This window comes from Oncorhynchus keta, chromosome 12, assembly GCF_023373465.1.
Source record: "Oncorhynchus keta strain PuntledgeMale-10-30-2019 chromosome 12, Oket_V2, whole genome shotgun sequence".
Lineage (NCBI taxonomy): Eukaryota > Metazoa > Chordata > Actinopteri > Salmoniformes > Salmonidae > Oncorhynchus > Oncorhynchus keta.
The window spans coordinates 16,521,223-16,543,846 of record NC_068432.1 but is presented as its reverse complement, the minus strand read 5'-3'; the positions used below and the strand labels follow the sequence as shown (position 1 = coordinate 16,543,846).

At 42.2% G+C, this 22,624-nt stretch overlaps 1 protein-coding gene across 2 annotated transcripts in view; it reads right to left on the bottom strand.

The window, feature by feature from the left end:
• igsf9bb (immunoglobulin superfamily, member 9Bb) overlaps positions 1-22,624 on the bottom strand; it is a 197,757-nt gene that overhangs the window by 76,382 nt on the left and 98,751 nt on the right. For both annotated transcript variants that reach the window (XM_052457764.1, XM_052457765.1), the window contains exons 4-5: positions 12,702-12,853; positions 2,488-2,605 (exon numbers count right to left, since the gene is read on the bottom strand). In XM_052457764.1, coding sequence (XP_052313724.1) covers positions 2,488-2,605; positions 12,702-12,853 — 270 coding nt within the window. The remainder of the gene's footprint in view (positions 1-2,487; positions 2,606-12,701; positions 12,854-22,624) is intronic.

Genomic DNA, 22,624 nt, shown 5'->3' with positions numbered 1-22,624 from the left:
AAGCAATTTTAGACTGACCAATGTAGATATTTTCAAATACATGTAACTTAAAAGAAACATATCACTACATTTAGATTTGAAATATTTTGGACATCAGAACAACCTTGAGGGAATCTTAAGTGAGACAGAAAAGGATGTTCATATGATAGGTAAGATATACAAAACCTGCAAGAAAGCCTATACAACTGACAATCTCTTAGAAAAAAATATCAACTACAGGAACCAAAACTTAAAAATAACTGATGTTGGCACAAGATGGAGGGAATGTTGGAACATCATTAACGAAATGACAGTTAATGAAAATGTACACTTAATCCAGCATAAACTAATATATAGAATTTATTAAGACAAAATTCACAAATTCCACATGGCTTAAGTGTAAAACTATAAATTACTCAATAATACATGTGGAAATGCTATGAAGTCCAAACGTTATGGGTGGAGTTAAAGTCTGTCAGAAGTATTACAATGTAAACTTATTTTGAATCCATCTGTCTGCCTATTTCAAGACATGGTATATGAGGGTGCAGTGAGATACCCAATGGACTAGATGGTACTTTTATCGTCAATCATCTTGAAAAAACGTATACTTAAAAACTGGAAATCAAAACAATCCTCGCTCTCTCTCAAACAACTCTTAGTCCATACTCTAGCTAGCGTCGACTCCCGTGGTGTTTCCTGATAGATCTGAAAGGATTGGATAAGTGCAAGGCAATATGGTGATGGCTCAATCTATCATGAACAGAAAAATTAGGAAGGTCTGCACTCAGTATTTGCCGTGACAGAAAGGAAAATGAATTCCATCTTTAGTGATGACTCCATCGAGCCTTCTAATACGTCAAGGTGAGCTTCCACCCGGTTGCTTCTACCAACCCGGCTCCATTTGATCTACCAACACCAAAGGGGCCAGACTAGACAGTATGGATATTTTTGGACCTGGCATGTCTGTCAATTATTGCTGGAATATGTTTCTATAGTCATAGACCCTATAGGCGCGCGCGCACACACACACACACACACACACACACACACACACACACACACACACACACACACACACACACACACACACACACACACACACACACACACACACACACACACACACACACACACACACACACACACACACACACACACACACACACACACACACACACATAGTTGAAGTCGGAAGTTTACAAACATCTTAGCCAAATACATTTAAACTTTTCACAATTCCTGACATTTAATCCGAGGTCAGTTGTCTTTAAATTGTTTAACTGGGTCAAACATTTAGGGTTGCCTTTCACAAGCTTCCCACAATAAGTTGGGTGAATTTTGGCCCAAAAATTCAGGTTTGTAGGCCTCCTTGTTCACACATGCTTTTTCAGTTCTGCCCACAAATTGTCTATGCAATTGAGGTCAGGGCTTTGTGTTAGCCAGTGTGTTGGCCACTCCCACAACATGATGCTGCTACCCCCGTGCTTCACGGTTAGGATGGTGTTCTTCGGGATTGCAAGACTCCCCCTTTTTCCTCCAAACATAATGATGGTCATTATGGCCAAACAGTTCTATTTTTGTTTCAACAGACCAGAGGACATTTCTCCAAAAAGTATGATCTTTGTCCCCATGTGCAGTTGCAAACCACAGTCTGGCTTTTTGATGACGGTTATGGAGCAGTGGTTTCTTCCTTGCTGAGTGGCCTTTCAGGTTCTGTCGATATAGGACTCGTTTTACTGTGGATATAGATACTTTTGTACCTGTTTCCTCCAGCATCTTCACAAGGTCCTTTGCTGTTGTTCTGGGATTGATTTACACTTTTCACACCAAAGTACGTTCATCTCTAGGAGACAGAACACATCTCTTCCTGAGCGGTATGACGGCTCATGGTGTTAATACTTGCATACTATTGTTTCTACAGATGAACGTGGTACCTTCAGGCATCTGGAAATTGCTCCCAAGGATGAACCAGACTTGGAGGTCTACAATTTATTTGGATTTTCCCATGATGTCAAGCAAAGAGGCACTGAGTTTGAAGGTAGGCCTTGAAATACATCCACATGTGCACCTCCAATTGACTCTTATGATGTCAATTAGCCTATCAAAAGCATCTATAGCCATGACATACTTTTCTGGAATTTTCCAAGCTGTTTAAAGGCATAGTCAACTTAGTGTATGTAAACTTCTGCCCCACTGGAATTGTGATACAGTGGATTAGAAGTGAAATAATCTGTCTGTAAACAATTGTTGAAAGAATTACTTGTGTCATGCACAAAGTAGATGTCCTAACCGGCTTGCCAAAACTATAGTTTGTTAACAAGAAATGTGTGTTTGAACAACGAGTGTTCAATGACTCCAACCTAAGTGTACGTAAACTTCCGTAAACTGCCTATTAAAAACATTCACCTTGCAGAAAACGAACACAAAGACACACAACTCTACTGCTGCACACATGTACACATATACACATGCACTCATACAGATGTTGAGTTGTGGCAGGGCTACCTTGGACAAGCAAGCGTGTGGTGTGAACCACCTCCCCCTGGATGCTGTAGGCTCGGCAGGTGTACGCCCCTCTGTCCTTGCGGCTGACCGACAGCACCGCCAGACTCCCATCAGACACCTGGGGAGGGAGAGGACACCATAGAAAAAGTGAGGGGGGAGTTCTGTTAAAACAATAAGAAAAATTAATAAAGTTCCATGTGAATTTACAATGCAGATGGTCTACATCGTGCTTCCCGCGGAGAGAGAAAAACTATTGTTTAATTTGTGCTACTGCTGCTTTTGCTTGTCACAGGAGTGGGGCGTGTAGCTTGTTGTTGACCAGGGATGTTCTCTCGATAAGTGCTAAATTGGACCATTTTCCTGTCCTGCTAAGCAATCGAAAAGTACTTTGTAACTAGTACTTTTGTGTGTCAGGTAAAATGTATGGAGTAAAAAGTTCATTATTTTCTTTAGGATTGTAGTGACATCAAAGTAAAAAGTTACCCAAAATATGAATAGTAAAGTACAGATACCCCCCAAAAAATCTTAAGTACTTGTCACTCATCAGACGCACAGCCACTCCCCTACTCCCTGCTTGAGCTGCTGCTTTGCTTCTCTCTCCCTTGTGCATTACAGCTCCAGTTAATAAAGTAGCAACAAAAATGGTCTTTCCCTTCATGATGATGATGATCGAGACCTGTTAGTGGTAGTTTTATGATAACTGCACTGTGATTTAAATTTTGTAAGGGGGATAAAAACAGTTTTTCGGTTAGGGATTTTGACCTAACGTTAACAATCCCAATTTTATTTAAAATATATCACTGTAAATGCTGCATGGCCAATGCAGACGACTGATTGACCATGCGCCCAGATGACCAATACACTTCTCTCTCCAAAATGTGCTCTCTCCCACCAATTTGTGCACATTCATTGTTTCATAACCCAGCTATCACAGTGGATCTGGGCCAATTCTGGCTGAGAGTCCGGGCACTCGGCTGAGTGTCAGACTCGGCCGACGTCATGTGGCCTTCGGCAGTATTTCTTATGGCTAGAATGCGGGGATTGAGCTCGGGCCGATTCCGGTGTGAGTTATTTGGCCCAAATGTATATACAGTGGGCTCAAAAATGACTGGCACCCCTGACTGGCAAAGCACAAATAATGCTTAAACAAATATACACAATATAGAGATAAACTCAAAATACCAACATGTGAGAAATAATGTACTTTATTAATGTTTCAATGGAACAAACCAAAATAATTTATTGATTTAATTAAAAATCTATGTCCTCCAAATGAAGGTTTCACAATTAATGGCACCCTTAAAGATTATTGTAAATAACATCTACCAAAATTAAACCACAAATTAAAATCCACTTATTTAAGTTTATCTAAGTCTTAAGGAACTATATTGAGCCATTACATCACTTCCTGATTCACTAGGGTATAAAAATTAGGTAACACACATGCAGTATCCCGCTGTCATCCAACACCTTGAAGAAAACTAAAGAACTGGCAGTTCAAAAGAGACAGATGGTCGTAGACCTTCAGAAATCTGGTAATGACTACAAGATCCACAAACAATTTAATATACCACTGAGCACTGTCAGGGCAATTATTAAACATTTCAAAAGATATGGAACAGTTGAAAACCTCATGGGTAGAGGACTGCATTTTGCCCTCCAGGATAGGGAGGAGGATGGGGAGAAGCAACAAAATCCCCAATAATCACTGTGAAAGAACTGCAGGCCTTGGTGGAGTCTTAGGGTCACCAGGTTTCAAAAAGCACCATCAGATGCCACCTCCACAACCACAGGCTCTTTGGAAGGGTTGCCAGAAGAAAGCCCTTTCTGACCCCAAGACACAGACGCAAGTGCTTGGAGTTTGCCAAATGTCATTTAAATTATGACTGAAACAAGGTGCTTTGCTCAGATAAGACCAAAATTGAACGTTTTGGTCAGATACAGCATCGGCATGTTTGATGTCGAAACAGAGATGCATACAAGGAGAGGCACCTCATGCTCACTGTGAAATATGGTGGTGGGTCAGTGATGTTTTGGGGCTGTTTTAATTCCAGAGGTCCAGGGGCACTGGTTAAGATTGATGGCATAATGAATTCTACTAAGTTTCAGGCAATTTTGGCTGACAATCTGGTTGCCTCTGCCAGAAGGTTGGGACTTGGCCATAGGTGGACATTCCAACATGACAATGACCCAAAACATGCCTCAAGATCCACACAGAAATGGTTCTGTGACAACAAAATCAATGTTCTGCCATGGCCATCTCAGTCGCCGGACCTAAATCCAATCGAAAACCTGTGAGCTGAGTGGAAGAGGGCAGTTGATAAGCGCAAATCCAAGAATGTGAAGGCTCTTGAAAGGATCTGCATAGAGGAATTGTTCCAAAATCCCTCCAAATGTGTTCCTTAACCTTGTCAAACATCACAGGAAAAGACACCATGCTGTTATCCTTGCCAGAGGTGGTTGCACTAGGTACTAAATGAGGAGAGCCAATAATTATGAAACCTTGATATTGGTTAAATTTATTTTGTATCAAATAATTGTATGATTTTGGTTGGTTCCATTGAAACACTAATAAAGTACAGTATTTCTTCACGTTATCATTGTCGTAGTGGACCCACAGTTTATTTCATTGCGTTTACGAGTTTAGGCAAGTTAGTCATTGTCTTCTGTTTGCAGCGCTCCTGTCAATGTTGAGTTAGGATGCGCACACATAGAAGTAGTCCTATAGGCTACCTGGCCTGCGCCTAAATGTAGGCATATAAATGTGCCCATTTGGGAATCTGATAGTATTTCTGATTGGTTTAACGCACCAGCTCTCTCCCTTTCGATAACCACTCAGCGTGAAAGGGAAAAATGTCATGCTCTGATCCAGTGGAAACGTCATAAAATTGGCCTACCTGATTACTTCTTATCAGTGCTTGACTTGGACTGAAATATGTTCCGGAACTCATTTTGGGTGCTGCTACTGTTTATACAGTGCCTTGCGAAAGTATTCGGCCCCCTTAAACTTTGCGACCTTTTGCCACATTTCAGGCTTCAAACATAAAGATATAAAACTGTATTTTTTTGTGAAGAATCAACAACAAGTGGGACACAATCGTGAAGTGGAACGACATTTATTGGATATTTCAAACTTTTTTAACAAATCAAAAACTATAAAATTGGCGTGCAAAATTATTCAGCCCCTTTACTTTCAGTGCAGCAAACTCTCTCCAGAAGTTCAGTGAGGATCTCTGTATTGAATTTTGATTAACCACATTACAATGATTTTGAGATATGAATGTTAGTATAAATTAAATGAAACTGTTTCACGAAAATGTACATATGAAAACTATAACTGTCACGCAGATCGGTAAAATAAATTGACATTCCACATGAGAAAGGTTGCCGAACCATCATGTAGCCTATTACCGGCATCTTCAGGAGCGTAATGGCAGAATATGCGAAAGTCAGCAGAAGCGGGAGGAGAATAGTATGGTCGGGATAAGATTTTTTACTTCTGGTGATCTAGATCTCTGGTGCTCTCTTGAGTCATCTGTCTTAATTCATTAAACTGGATGCGTAATGCATTTATAGTTGATTTTATTAAAACACATAAGGGTGTGTCTATATATGGAAACATAGATGTAACCCTAACCCTAACCCTAACCCTAACACCACCAAAATGGGGGCCTCTAAATATTCTTTCTGGAATTCAGCAGAGCCAGAGGGTCGACCGTGCCCCCAGCCCCTTTTTGATCCACACAGACGCACACAGGGGCAAGCACACATGCACACAACATGTACACAAGTAGAAGTGTAGAGCTGCATCCTCTGCATACATCAAATACTGAAAGCTACCAATTGATGTATTGAGCCAATGAAAGCTCTGTTTGACGTGCTGCATTTGAAATGTGACATCTTGACAGCTGAGGCTTGTCACTTCGGCATATTAGGATGTGCTTTGTCTTCAAGGCAACACCACAGTATGGAGACATCAACAAATGTCTTACAGGGACTATGGAAATATCCATATCTATTAATATTATAAACACACTGGTCTCTTTTCCTGCTCAAAGGATATGAATAATACGAGTTTAAAGTGATGATATGAAGTGAATATATGACTTCATCATATGCAGTGAAGAAGACTGCCTCTAGGTGTTATCCATTTGGATGATGAACAGCCCATACTGCAGGAGTAAATAGCGTGTGAAGGAAAACATTGTGGAAATTAGCTCCAAATTTAAAGCTGCAATATGTGCTGTGTTTCGGGCGACCTGACCAAATTCACATAGGAATGTGTGTTATCGATATGTCATTCTCATTGAAAGCAAGTTTAAGAAGATGAGATCTGTTCCATTTGCGCTATTCCTATGCTTCCTGTTTTTAAGTTTAGTTTTTGTGTCTTTTACTTTTAGTTTTTGTACACCAGCTTGAAACAGCTAAAATTACAATATTTTTGGTTATGGAAAAGATATTTCACAACAGTTAAGATTGATTATCTACACTATACCTGCTTGTTTTGTCATATACAGTGCTTTTCCGAAAGGATTTAGACCCCTTGACTTATTTAATATTTTGTTATGTTACAGCTTTATTCTAAAATGGATTAAATAGTTTTTTTCCACCTCATCAATCTACACACAATGCCCCATAATGACAAAGCAAAAACAAGTTTTTAGAAATGATTGCTAATGGCCTCCCGAGTGGCGCAGTGGTCTGCTGTGCTACTAGAGATCCTGGTTCGATCCTGGATCAAGTCCAGGCAGCCCGCCGTAACTGGGAGACCCATAGGGAGGTGCACAATTGGCCCAGCGTCGTCCGGGTTAGAGGAGGGTTTAGGAGGGATGTTCTTGTCCCAACGTCCCACAGGATGATGCTGTCCCAACATTGTGCCCGGCAAGGATGTTCTTGTCCCAACGTGCTCTAGCGACTCCTTTGGTGGGCCGGGCACAATGCTTGCTGACACAATCGCCAGTAGTATGGTGTTTCTGCCAATACATTGGTGCGGCTGGCTTCCGGGTTAAGTGGGCATTGTGTCAAGAAGAAGTGCGGCCTGGTTGGGCTCTGTTTCGGAGGACGCACGGCTTTATAACTTTGCCTCTCCCAAGTCCGTACGGGAGCTGCAGTGATGGGAAACGACAGTAACTACCAATAGAATACCATGAAATTGTGGATAAAATAAAATACATTGTTTGCTAATTCATTAAAAATATAAAAAAAACATCACATTTCCATAAGTATTCAGACCCTTTACTCAGTACTTTGTTGAAGCACCTTTGGCAGTTATTACAGCATTGACTCTTCTTGGGTATGACTCTACAAACTTGGCACACCTGTATTTGGGGAGTTTCTCCCATTCTTCTCTACAGATCCTCTCAAGCTCTGTCATGTTGGATGGAGAGCATTGCTGCACAGCTATTTTCATGTCTCTCTAGAGGTGTTCAATCGGGTTCAAGTCCAGGCTCTGGCTGGGCCACTCAAGGATATTCAGAGACTTGTCCCGAAGCCACTCCATGAGTTGTCTCGGCTGTGTGCTTAGGGTCGCTGTCCTGTTGGAAGGTGAACCTTTGCTCCAGTCTGAGGTCCTGAGCACTCCAGAGCAGGTTTTCATCAAGTATCTCAATACTTTGCTCCGTTCATCTTTCCCTCGATCCTGACTAGTCCCCCAATCCCTGCCGCTGAAAAACATTACCACAGGATGATGCTGCCACCACCATGCTTCACCTTAGGGATAGTGTCAGGTTTCCAAATATGACGCTTCGCATTCAGGCCAAAGAGTTCAATCTTGGTTTCATCAGACCAGAGAATATTGTTTGTTGAGTCCTTTAGGTGCCTTTTGGCAAAGTCCAAGCACGCTGTCATGTGCCTTTTACTGAAGAGTGGCTTCCGGTCTGGCCACTCTACCATAAAGGCCTGATTGGTAGAGTGATGCAGAGATAGTTGTCCTTCTGGAAGGTGCTCCCATCTCCACAGAGGAACATTAGAGGTCTGTCAGAGTGACCGTCGGGTTTTTCCGTCGGGCCCTTCTCCCCCGTCGGCCCCTTCTCCCCCGATCGCTCAGTTAGGTCGGGCGGCCAGCTCTAGGAAGAGTCTTGGTGGTTCCAAACTTCTTCAATTTAGAATGATGGAGGCCACTGTGTTCTTGGGGACCTTCAATGCTGCAAACATTTTTTGGTCCCCTTTCCCTAGATCTGTGCCTCGACACAATCCTGTCTCGGAGCTCTAAGGACAAATCCTTTGATCTCACGGCTTGGTTTTTGCTCTGACATTCCCGGTTAACTGTGGGACCTTATATACACAGGTGTGTGCCTTTCCAAATCATGTTTAATCAATTGAATATACCACAGGTGGACTCCAATCAAGTTGTAGAAACATCTCAAGGATGATCAAACATGACGCAACTGAGCTCAATTTCGAGTCTCATAGCGAAGGGTCTGAATACTTATGTAAATAAGGTATTTCTGTTTTTATTTTTAATACATTTGCAAACATTTCTAAAAACCTGTTTTCGCTGTGCCATTCTGGGGTATTGTGTGTAGATAGCTGAAGATTTGTATTTATTTAATACATTTTGGAATAAGGCTGTAACGTAACAAAATGTCTGAAAACTTCCCGAATGCACTGTAAACTGAAATAAAGCAAACAAATAGAATTTTAGCAACCAGGAAATGGCAGAGCAATTTCTGAAAAGTGCATCTAACTACAGAAGATTATGTTTCAACAGGACTTACTACAGTCAACCCATTCTAAAGTGTGCATGAATTTTAAAAAACGTAAGCCAATGCAACATTAACCAATTAAAACAGTTATGCAGCAATGAGGCCCAATACATTATCACTGCATATTGTCTATGTTTGAATTGCCCTGCATTTTTAAATATATATATATATATATATATTATTTATTGGTATATGATCACACTGGTAATGGGTAATTAGTTGTATTACTTTATTTTTTAAAACTGAACTGATGATCTGCATCTGATGGGTCAGTCTGAGGGGAGGGACGGAGCAGCGGTGAGGCTAGCCTCTCATCCAACTCCCAGTCCCTACGCCCTCCTTCTCTCCACTAAGAAAATAGGACAGTCTTCCAGTTGATGGCGAAACTCAAGTCACACTGCATTATTTCTGCCTCAAGCACCAATTCATGTTGTTTCTCCTACGCCATGTTCCCTCAAAAAATGTTGGCCACTGAGCAAATTTCAGGTCTGCTGAGCGCAAACTTGAACGTTCAGAAAATTCTGTGCAACTTCCAGCGCACATTTACCTTGAACACAGAAGCTGTGTTCAGTCACCGGCTTCATCAATAAGTGCATTAACAATGTCGTCCCTACAGTGACCGTACGTACATATCCCAACCAGAAGCCATGGATGACAGGCAACATCAGCACCGAGATAAAGGCTAGAGCCGACGCTTTCAAGGAAAGGGACACTAATCCGGACGCTTATAAAAAAATCCCGCTATGCCCTCAGATGAACCATCAAACAGGCAAAGGGACAATACAGGACTAAGATTGAAACCTACTACACTTGCTCTGACGCTCGTCGGATGTGGCAGGGCTTGAATACTATTACAGACTACGAAGGGATACTGAGCCGCGAGCTGCCCAGTGACGCGAGCCTACCAGACAAGCTAAATATTAGGCATTCTACCTTCAGACACATGAACTGGTTCAAAATGGGAACACTTTGCTTTCCCGGCACAAGGGCTGCTGAATCAAGTGCACCTACTTCCAACAGCATAAAACCCCCAAAACATAGGAACGCAAGGCTTTATCGTTGTTGTTTTTACAGAAATGTTTGGTGATTGACTAGGAATGCCTTGGAGAATGACCATTTGATCATGATCGACCGGTTGGTGACCACTGCCCTAGGCACTTTGTCGTACTGTACATCAAAGGATTGGATGGGTGATGGGTGTAAGCAATATGGCACAGATTCCAAATTGCTAAAGAGTGGAAGGGAGGATGAATTGGAAAAAGGATGAAAGAGTGGAAAGGGATGATGGCTATGTAGCCCTGAGGGGAGAAGGAGGACAAACAAGGTAGTAAGCTGTCTCTTCTCTTGCAACGGATCACGGTAGAGGAAAGTGGCAGCTGATTTGCACTGATATGGAAAGAAACAGGACGTGTGCAAGCAATAGATGTTGGATACTTTGCTTCAGAGAACGACCGATATGGACTTTTTAGGGCCGATACTGATTTTTACTGGTCATGGAGGCCGATATTCAATATCATGTATGCATTCATGCATCTTTCTTAAAATCAAATAATACATTTGACTGTTTTTACCAATCAAATTACATAACGGTAATAATTGTATTTGAATGGTAAATCTCTTGATAAAACTGGATATATTAAGATGACGTAGGCCTACTCACAATACAGGTGAATGCATATTCAATATGAGTGTGTGTGTGCATGCATTGAGTTATTGAGCTTGTTTTGGCTGATCAGTAGAGTCTGTGGTGCTACATACAAGACCATGGTGCTTGCCTACGGAGCTGTGAGGGGAACGGCACCTCAGTACCTCCAGGCTCTGATCAGGCCCTACACCCAAACAAGGGCACTGCGTTCATCCACCTCTGGCCTGCTCGCCTCCCTACCACTGAGGAAGTACAGTTCCCGCTCAGCCCAGTCAAAACTGTTCGCTGCTCTGGCCCCCCAATGGTGGAACAAACTCCCTCACGACGCCAGGACAGCGGAGTCAATCACCACCTTCCGGAGACACCTGAAACCCCACCTCTTCATGGAATACCTAGGATAGGGTAAGTAAGGGTAAGTAATCCTTCTCACCCCCCCCCCCAAAAGATTTAGATGCAAGTGGCTGTTCCACTGGATGTCATAAGGTGTATGCACCAATTTGTAAGTCGCTCTGGATAAGAGCGTCTGCTAAATGACTTAAATGTAAATGTAAATGTGCTACAGATGACAAACAATCTGTTTGCCTTCCATTTTGTATTTTTTTTGCCTACTGATCAACACCATTTGCATAGAAGCATCACTCCAGCATGTCTCGCCTGTATGGAAGAACATCATATAGGCACTGCTGTTAGTTTGACAATATAAAATAGCACCTATTCAATGCAAATGGGTCCGAAGTAACGTCATGATTTGTGATCATGAAAAAATTGGTAGTCATTTTCTGTGGTGGGAAAAAAATACATTCAGTTGACTAAACAATTCCGTTGCCATGATGACATTTGAAATAACTCAATAGGCTAGTTCAGCTATCTGTCAAGAAATGGGCAGGTTGTGACATGATCCTACTGCTACGAATGGATAGAGTGAGCACCCCTCACACGCAGCACCCCTACACAGCAGCCCCACCAACACCAACACACAGCACCCCCACACTCACACAAAGCACCCCTACAGTCACACACAGCACCCCCACCAACACACTCACGCACAGAACCCCCGCCAACACACTCACGCACAGCACCCCCGCCAACCCACTCATGCACAGCACCCCCGCCAACACAGTCATGCACAGCACCCCCACCAACACTCACGCACAGAACCCCCACCAACACACTCACGCACAGAACCCCCACCAACACTCACACACCCCCACCAACACACAGCCTAACACAGACACACACTTCTCGATAAGTCTTAACTGTAACACAGACCGGTACTATTCTAACTACAGATTACTTCTAAGGCAGGCCTACACGTGAGATGGGTTACATTGTAATGTTATTTTTTAGTTACTCTGGTGATGGGAATATAAACTGCAGCAAATAATTAGTCTAGGAGACACCATAAGTCGCCATAGGGTGTATCGTTCGGCACGCAAAGCCCAGTCCTCCCCTCTTTGTGGCCAATTATGTGAGAAACACATCTCACTGACCTGGGAATCCCTCGGACATGATCAAAACAAACCCAGGGTCGCCCAGGGTGAAATTCCCCTTTAAAGTTGTAAATGGAATTGGATAGAACGTCTCCAGGTAACTAGCAGACTATGCAATCCCATGAATAGAGCCATAGACTAGACAGATGGGGCAGGTCAAATGTTTACCAGTAATGTTAACCAGTAATCTATCTTCTAACATTATCCCCACCGCTCCTGGACTTGCTCAACAGTTTGCATGATATAGCCAATGTTGTCCTTTAGCATGGCCATCCCCACTGTGCTTAGTATAACTACTTGGACTTCATTGGGACATTATCGCGTGATTACCAAGTGGGTGGGGCAAACATAGGAAATGGTGATGCGGGGCTCTACCTTGTACTTGTCGCTGTCCTCCACAGGCTCGCCCTCCCGGATCCAGCTGACAGAAGGTTTGGGGTTGCCGGACGCCACACAGCTCAGGGTGATGCTGCCGCCTTCCTTGGCCTCAACATACTGCGGTGGCGTGTCTGTGAAATTGGGGGGAGCTGTGAAAAGGACGATGAAAAGAAATGGTGAGTAAAATGTATTTGTCAAATGTCAAGAGGGAACAATATCTCTAATGTTCCAATGACTGTGCGATATTTGCATTTGTATGTCTGTCTAACATTGTGTGAAGCTGTTATGTGGACAAAGTTTGTCCTATTCTGTTTAATATCAATTAATCCTGGGATCCACTACTTCAAGTTTTAGCTAGAAAACCCGAGGTGTGGCTTGGAAAGGTGCATAGTCAAGTGAATGTTTACGAACTTTGCTTGGACGATGTATCCATTACTACACACAAGTAATGTGTTTTCTGTTCATTTTACTATGTATGTGCTGTAGTGTATGTGAGAGAGCTCCAACAAAGAATGTCAATGCATTTATTACCTTTAATATCTGCAAATAGCAAATAAACTACTTCAACTTGAAGCTTATACCAAAATATGGCCAAACCAGGGTATCACTTTATATTAACATTCAGTAATAATAAACCATGTGTAAGGTATTTAAAAACAGTTTGCTCACCATTTAATCATTACTCCCATTATTTGTAAATGTTAGTAAGATAGTTATTCACACATTTATATAAAATTATTATTATATTAAACATATTGTGTTGTGTGGTTATTATGTTACCACTGATATATGTTTTTATCTAGCTCATTTTGAGAACTTAACACTTGAACCACCGGGCCTTTCAGCCTAGAAGTATCCACGAGAGATCGTTGTCGAACGGCGCCATTAGCACACGGCTGGCCTCGATGTAACTCCCCTTCTAGCCAATGACAGGTCAACATTCTAACAGTCTAATAAATACATTTCATATATGCTATCTGAAGAATCATCATTTGGTTGTGTTTATGATGTTTATGAAGGTAAAGAACATAATAGCATTTTTATTTGTTTATGTTACTCTAGGCCAGGGATGGGCAACTTTGATGAGGGTGTGTGCAACAAGAAAATCTGAAGCCATCATGAGGGGCCGAAGTTAGCTCACGGGTCTATGTACCCACATCCATCTCCCCACATTGCGAGCAAAAAAATGTGTGGCCCCCCTCTTGACAGCAATTCATTTTAGAGTTAATTTCGTGCAATTCTATACATTGGGGTGAAAATACAAGTTTACAGTTTTAAAGCTAATTTGCTGCAACTCTACACATTTTGCCATAGGGTGGAAAGACATTTTTGCAGTTTTTAATATGATATCTGAGTGAGACCGACTAACAAAATCAATAGGGGCCCGATGAATGGTAATTTGACCATGATAACAGTTAACAGATAGTTTAGATAACTGGCCGCTAAACTAACTTAGCAATCTAAAAACATTTAGCTGACATGGGCTAATTGACAGACTGTAAGAGACGGACATAACAAGAGTAAAAACTGCTGATGCACAAGCAAATTTCTACTGACGACTCATTTATACTTGCTTGTGCACCATCTAGCAACTATTGACTAATTTATACTCGCCTTTATGTTTGACACATGGGCGCTAGCCTATTAGCCATGTTATGACTGACTTGCTAGTTGGATTGTGTTGACATTCCCTGCCTAAGTTACAGTCATTGAAATTGAAACAATTCATCCCAAAGTGGTGGAGGCAGCAAACAATGTACCATGCCAGCTGTGGTTTACAACTTGATAGCAATATATTTTTGACTACCAAAAAAATGTATCGGTGAATTATATGAATCATGCATTGAACTGCATCCATCTATTCTGCCAACAATGCGTTACTGTACGCCATGAGTAAAATATAAACCTCTTATAAAGTTGGTTTTGAAGCATACACTGGCAATTTGATATTTTTGACTGATATTATTCTGTTTGTTTCATATCTGTAAAGTAGTTAAAACGCAGTCAGTTCCACTTTAAGGAGCATCGTGTACTGCTGGAATCTACGGCAGTTGTGCTTAGTTACATGGTGCCAAAGAGCCACTCATTCAATCATCAATGAATCCTCTGTGTACACCATCTCCAGGCATTTATAGCCTCTAAGTGTACTGCATATGAGCCGCTACCGCTAGCCACTTCCACTCACTTTCCCAATCCTCCACTCCTTTGGGCCGTGTTAAGTGTGAATAATTGATCTCCCTCTTTCCTCTCTCCTCTCTACTCCTCTCTGCATTTCTCCAGGGCCTACTCCTTTCTTCTGATTTAGGACCAACACCGTGGCCTAGACGAAACCCAAATCTCACACCAGCTCATTTCTTTTGTGATCATTTACAGACTGAGAAGTCGGTTACGCCCTAGTTATAACGTTAATATTGTCACTATGGAGGTGGGTCATGCTACAGGGCTTATATTCTGCTTTTGTCACTACTATGGTATTGGGATATAACACTTTCTCATAGGTTTTTGTTAGTTTTATGGGTTAGCTGCTGCCCCCCTCCTCAACTCTCTCAAGGTGATTGTACAAGCTGCCTTAATTTGCTGAGAGAGCGAGAGCGAGAGAGAGAGCGAGAGAGTAGACTCCTCGGAAATCAATTTCAGTGCTGTGAAAAAGTATTTGCCACCTTTGTAATTTAATCTCCTTTTGCATATTTTTGATAACGGATGTTATCAGATCCCTCCCCTAACCTAGACGATGCTGGGCCAATAGTTTATTTATTTATTTAAAAATCCGGAAAATCACATTGTATGATTTTTAAGTAATTAATTTGCATTTTATTGCATGACATAAGTATTTGATACATCAGAAAAGCAGAACTTAATATTTGGTACAGAAACCTTTATTTGCAATTACAGAGATCATACGTTTCCTGTAGTTCTTGACCAGGTTTGCACACACTGCAGCAGGGATTTTGGCCCACTCCTCCATATAGACCTTTTCCAGATCCTTCAGGTTTCGGGGCTGTCGCTGGCAATACGGACTTTCAGCTCCCTCCAAAGATTTTCTATTGGGTTCAGAATCTGTTTGATTGATTGTGTGGACAGGTGTATTTTAGACAGGTAACGAGTTCAAAAAGGTGCAGTTAATACAGGTAATGAGTGGAGAACAGGAGGGCTAACTGGTCTCTGAGAGCCGGAATTCTTACTGGTTGGTAGGTGATCAAATACTTATGTCATGCAATAAAATGCTAATTAATTACTTAAAAATCATACAATGTGATTTCCTGGATTTTTGTATTAGATTCCGTCTCTCACAGTAGAAGTGTACCAATGATAAAATGACAGACCTCTACATGCTTTGTAAGTAGGAAAACCTGCAAAATCGGTAGTGTATCAAATACTTGTTCTCCCCACTGTAGGTCTGTAGCAGTTTGGGTCTAGAGTGTCTACACCTTTGAAGAGGGGGATGATCGCGGTAGCTTTCCAATCTTAGGAAATCTCAGATGATACAAAAGAGAGGTTGAACAGGCTAGGAATAGGGGTTGCAATAATTTCAGCAGATAATTTTTAGAAAGCGAGGGTCCAGATTGTCTAGCCCGGCTGATTTGTTGGGGTCCAGATTTTGTAGCACTTTAAGAACATCAGCTATCTAGATTTGGGTGAAGTAGAAATGGGGGAGGCTTGGGCGAGTTGCTGAGGGGGGTGCAGGGCAGTTGACCGGGGTAGGGGTAGCCAGGAGGAAAGCATGGCCATAGAGGAATGCTTATTGAAATTCTCAATTATAGTGGATTTATCGGTGGTGACAGTGTTTCCTAACCTCAGTGCATCGGGCAGCTGGGAGAAGATGCTCTTATTCTCCATGGATTTCACAGTGTCCCAGAACTTTTTTGAGTTTGTGCTACAGGATGCAAATTTCTGTTTGAAAAACCTATGCTTTCCTAATTGCCTGTGTATATTGGTTCCTAACTTCCCTGAGAAGTTGCATATCACGGGGGCTATTCGATCCTAATGCAGTACACCAAAGGATGTTTTTGTGCTGGTCAAGGGCAGTCAGGTCTGGAGTGAACCAAGGGTTATATCTGTTTTTGGTTCTACATTTTTTTGAATGGGGCATGCTTATTTAAGATAGCGAGGAAGGCACTTTTAAAGAATAACCAGGCATCTTCTACTGACGGGATGAGGTCAATATCTTTCCAGGATACCCAGGCCAGGTCGATTAGAAAGACCTGCTTGCTGAAGTGTTTCAGTGAGCGTTTGACAGTGATGAGGGGTGGTCATTTGACTGCAGACCCAAAACGGATTCAGGCAATGAGGCAGTGATCGCTGAGATATTGGTTGAAAACAGCATAGGTGTATTTGGAGGGCAAGTTAGTTAGCTTGATATCTATGAGGGTGCCCGTGTTTATGGATTTGAGGTTGTACCTGGTAGGTTCATGGATAATTTGGTGCACCACCTCATGGGTCTCCCGATCACGGCTGGCTGTGACACAGCCTGGGATCGAACCCGGGTCTGTAGTGACGCCTCAAGCATTGTGATGCAGTGCCTTAGAGCGCTGCGCCACTCGGGAGTCTATTTTACCATTTTCATGTAGATTTCATTGTGGGTTTTGGATTGTCTTGCGGCATGACCCAGGTGCACTTCAGCTTTAGCCAGCTCACAGACAGATTTCATGACATTATCCGGTTGCCAGGCAAAATCGGACCCATGTTGTCCAAAAAGTTATACTTAAAGAAAATAATAATAATAATTTCATAATTTCATTTTTCTCCCCAATTTCATGGTATCCAATTGTTAGTATCTTGTTACTATCTTGTCTCATCGCGACAACTCCCGTACGGGCTCGGGAGAGACGAAGGTCGAGAGCCATGCGTCCTCCGAAACACAACCCAACCAAGCCGCACTGCTTTTTAACACAGTGCGCATCCACCCCGGAAGCACCAATGTGTTGGAAGAAACACCATGCACCTAGCGACCTGGTCAGCGCGCACTGTGCCCGGCCTGCCACAGCAGTCGCTAGGGCACGATGAGACAAGAATATCCCTACCGGCCAAGCCCTCCATAACCCAGACGACGCTAGGCCAATTGTGCGTCGCCCCATGGACCTCCTCAACTTTTTGGATGAGATGGTTCAGTTTCCTGTGCTGCAGCTTCAAACATAAATTGTTAATTGGACTAGCAACTACAGCATTGAGCATTATTTGGCACAGGGTTTCTCTAATACCCAATAACAGGGCGAACTGAGGATGGAAACACATAACATTGTCTGAAAAGCTCCATTTCCATTACACCATGGCAATGACTAGAATTAGCATCTTTACTGTATATTTTAATGGTCAACACAATTCTATTCAAAATATTTCATGGTTGAAATTAAATTAGTTCCAGGCCAATGTCTAAAACATGTACAACATTTTGAGGAGGAATGCTTCATCCACTGACATTTCAGAAAAGTCCAAGTTCATTGTGTATTTGAAAGATTTATATTGCACAAAAAAAGGAAAGTCTTTCTGATGTTGGTGAGTAACAAATACCTAAAAAGCACAGTCGATGAAAATGGGACCGAGGAAGGAAATATCTGGGGCCTCAATATAGTTAAATATTTACAGACAAACAGTCAAAGTGCAATGCACTCTCCTATAGAAAGATTGCAGTCTTCATAAGACGAGAGGCCAGTGCGCTCGAGGAAAATCAGTTGTCAGTGTACCGCTATGGGATAGGACGTAGTGTACTTCAGGGCCTGACACTAGTCAAAACCCTAGTTCAATAATGCATTTGTTGAAACCGTCATCTGACCTTGACTCTACTGCTTGGGAACACTTGTGACAGTTTCTCCCAGTGACCACACTTTTAGGTAACTCTCAGGTTTGCGGGTATCAGAGCCAAAATGGATGCCATGTGGGTCAACAAAAGTACAGAAAAGCATGGGAAGATGGAGTCTTAATCAAGCTTAAGGAGGCCCATGAGCTGTCCGTTATACAGCAGGCTACTGCCCATACAGTGGGGCAAAAAAGTATTTAGTCAGCCACCAATTGTGCAAGTTCTCCCACTTAAAAAGATGAGAGGCCTGTAAGTTTCATCATAGGTACACTTCAACTATGACAGACAAAATGAGAAAAAAAAATCCAGAAAATCACATTATATGATTTTTTTATGAATTTATTTGCAAATTATGGTGGAAAATAAGTATTTGGTCAATAACAAAAGTTTCTCAATACTTTGTTATATACCCTTTGTTGGCAATGACAGAGGTCAAACGTTTTCTGTAAGTCTTCACAAGGTTTTCACACACTGTTGCTGGTATTTTGGCCCATTCCTCCATGCACATCTCCTCTAGAGCAGTGATGTTTTGGGGCTGTTGCTGGGCAACACGGACTTTCAACTCCCTCCAAAGATTTTCTATGGGGTTGAGATCTGGAGACTGGCTAGGCCACTCCAGGACCTTGAAATGCTTCATACGAAGCCACTCCATCGTTGCCCGGGTGGTGTGTTTGGGATCATTGTCATGCTGAAAGACCCAGCCACATTTCATCTTCAATGCCCTTGCTGATGGAAGGAGGATTTCACTCAAAATCCCACGATACATGGCCCCATTCATTCTTTCCTTTACACGGATCAGTTGTCCTGGTCCCTTTGCAGAAAAACAGCCCCAAAGCATGATGTTTCCACCTCCATGCTTTGAACAGATGCCATTAATACAGGTAACGAGTGGAGGACAGAGGAGCCTCTTAAAGAAGAAGTTACAGGTCTGTGAGAGCCAGAAATCTTGCTTGTTTGTAGGTCACCAAATACTTATTTTCCACCATAATTTGCAAATAAATTAATTAAAAATCCTACAATGTGATTTTCTGCATTTTTTTTCTAATTTTGTCTGTCATAGTTGAAGTGTACCTATGATGAAAATTACAGGCCTCTCTCATCTTTTTAAGTGGGAGAACTTGCACAATTGGTGGCTGACTAAATACTTTTTTGGCCCACTGTAGATCTCAATATTGTGTTGTAATCATACCATTTTGCCAATGACAACATAGCTTTAGACACGTTACACATCCGTGAATGACTAACTTTAGGCAGTCCACATCACTGGTACTGTAGCTGTAGTATCACAGCTTTTAGCTATATTATTATTCAGACAATTCCATTACATCATTTGGATCCCACTGTCCCTGCTGGACTTGTGCCTCATGTTCTAATACAACTAACAGCACCTGGCCCTGCGCTATCAAAGCAGGTAATTAAGAACGATCAGCATCTGTCCATCCACTGCATCTCCACTAGCCTGCTGCATACGGAGGATTTGGAACAATACCATGGCTTTACCACTTTACCTACAACTGGTTTTATAGTGAGCAACTCCGGTCCTGGAGGACTAAGGTGCATGCAGGTTTTTGTTCCAGCCCAATACTAACTAGCCTGATTTAAGTCTAAATTGAATGAGTAGTTGATTAGTTAGATCCCCAAAATGTTTTTAAATGGGACTCTAAAGGCTAGCTTTATGGTCTGGTCTGTAGCAGGATAACGGCGAGCTTTATAGTCTGGTCCACAGCAGGTCCTTACCATCTACTCTCTCTGTCAGTGTTCAGACTTGGAACACCTGGCATGGCTGCAGGAGGTAAGGGGAACATCACTGGCTCATCTTCCCACTTGACGACCCCAGGCAGTGGGTAAGAATCAAAGCCCCCTTTGTGGAGGGAGGTCCTTGAAGCTCAGGGAGCCTGGTATGTGTTCCAAGGAGCATGGTATGTGTGTGTGTGTTAGTACGCCCTGGCTAGGTATAGGGGCCCTACACTGCACCGAGAGCTTCTAGGGGCCCCACACTGCATCGGGAGCTAGGAGTCTTTCTGATAGGGGAGTTAAGGCCTGATCCCAGCACAGCAAGGCACTTTCTAAGAGCTCTGACCTCATTTTACCATCACTCGCTTTCTCGCTCTCCCTCTTCTTCTCTAAAGCTACATATGAAAAATATGCACTCATTACTGTAAGTCGCTCTGGATAAGAGTGTCTGTTAAATGACTAAAATGTAAATGTAAAATGTACATTTGACAACTAGGGACACACACACACTTTAATGAAAATAGGCATGTGTTTTAAAGAGCAGCTTCACACACTTGCCCTATATCAATGCTGCATGAGGATTGTCACAGCAATGTCAATGGCAGTAGGGAGGAATGACACCATTTGAGCGAGAGGAAGAATAAGTGTGACAGAGAAAGGGTGTGTGCGTGTGTCTGTGTGTGAGGGAGTGATAAAATTGCAAGCTTGTGTCGCAGGGTTGGATTAATAAACAGCATGAGAGGAGGCATGCTATAACAAGCCTTTGTAGCTGTGAGCCCTGCAAAGTGTGTGCAGATGTTCACACACACACACACACACACACACACACACACACACACACACACACACACACACACACACACACACACACACACACACACACACACACACACACACACACACACACACACACACACACACACACACACACAGGTGAGATCTAATTTGGCAGGAATACTGTGGAGAGTCAATGCTTGGCAGAGAGCCCTTGGTCCTACAGCACACACACAGGTTTCAATCCCCAATTCTGTTGTGTCCTGTCCTGGAGAATCTAACTGACCCTGCCAGGTAAATTATAGCACAGCTCACTGTAGCAGAATTGAGGCAAACACAGTCCAGTGCATAAACCCAGCACAGTCAAAGCTATGACAGTTTAGCAGCTGACATACCAGCCCACTATCACTTTGACTTACTAGTCTTAATAGCCCATTTAAAGTTAGCCTAGCTAGCCTGTCTAGAGTTAGCATAGCCTATGGGTGGCAGGTAGCCTAGTGGCTAGAGCGTTGGGCCAATAGCCAATGAGGTGAAAAATATGTTGTGTCCTTGAGCAAGGCATTTAACCCTAATTTGCTCCAGGGAGCCTGGAACAGGCAACAGATACTGTTCCTGAGTACATCTGTTTTCCCAAAAAGAAAGTCAACATCTTCCCCAACAATAAATCGTGGGTAACTCGGGAATTAGAGAAACTCCTTAACCAGAAAAAAACAAGTGTTTAAATCAGGTGGCAGTAAAATTTCAGAGGACTCAACAGCAAAATCAAGTAGTGCAAGGCAGCATACAAAGACAAGGACAGTAGGAAGTGTATGACCGTTGAAAATGACCTTGCTTTTGCAAATGATTTGAACATTTTCTATTGTAAATATGACTGTGATTTTACGTCGCAGCAGAAAGTGGCCTTGGACAGTATAGACAGCATACCAGCTGTTGATATTCAGATTAGAGGTTGACCGATTATGATTTTTCAACGCCGATACCGTTACTGATTATTGGAGGACCAAAAAAGCCGATACCGATTAATCAGCCGATTTAAAAATAAATAAATCAATGTATTTGAATAATGACAATTACAACAATACTGAATTAACACTTATTTTAACTTAATATAATACATCAATAAAATCTATTTAGCCTCAAGTAGATAATGAAACATGTTCAATTTGGTTTAAATAATGCAAAAACAAAGTGCCCCGAGCTGACAAGGTGAAAATCTGTCTTTCTGCCCCTGAACGAGGCAGTTAACCCACCGTTCCCAAGCCGTCATTGAAAATAAGAGTGTGTTCTTAACTGACTTGCCTAGTTACATAAAGATTAAATAAAGGTGTAAAAAAAAAATAATAAAAAATATATAAAAATCGGTAAATCGGCGCCCAAAAATACAGATATCTGATTGTTATGAAAACTTGAAATCGGCCATAATTAATTGGCCATTCCAATTAAACGGTCGACCTCTAATACAGATCTCTGTGAATGACGTCAAGCAATACTTTCAACGTGTCAACCCACGAAAATCACATGGTCCAGAAGGAGTCAGCAGCATGGCAGTTCAGGCATGAACAGACCAGCTCGCATTACCGTTCCAGAAGCTGTTCCAGTGGTCACTGAAAAGTGGGAT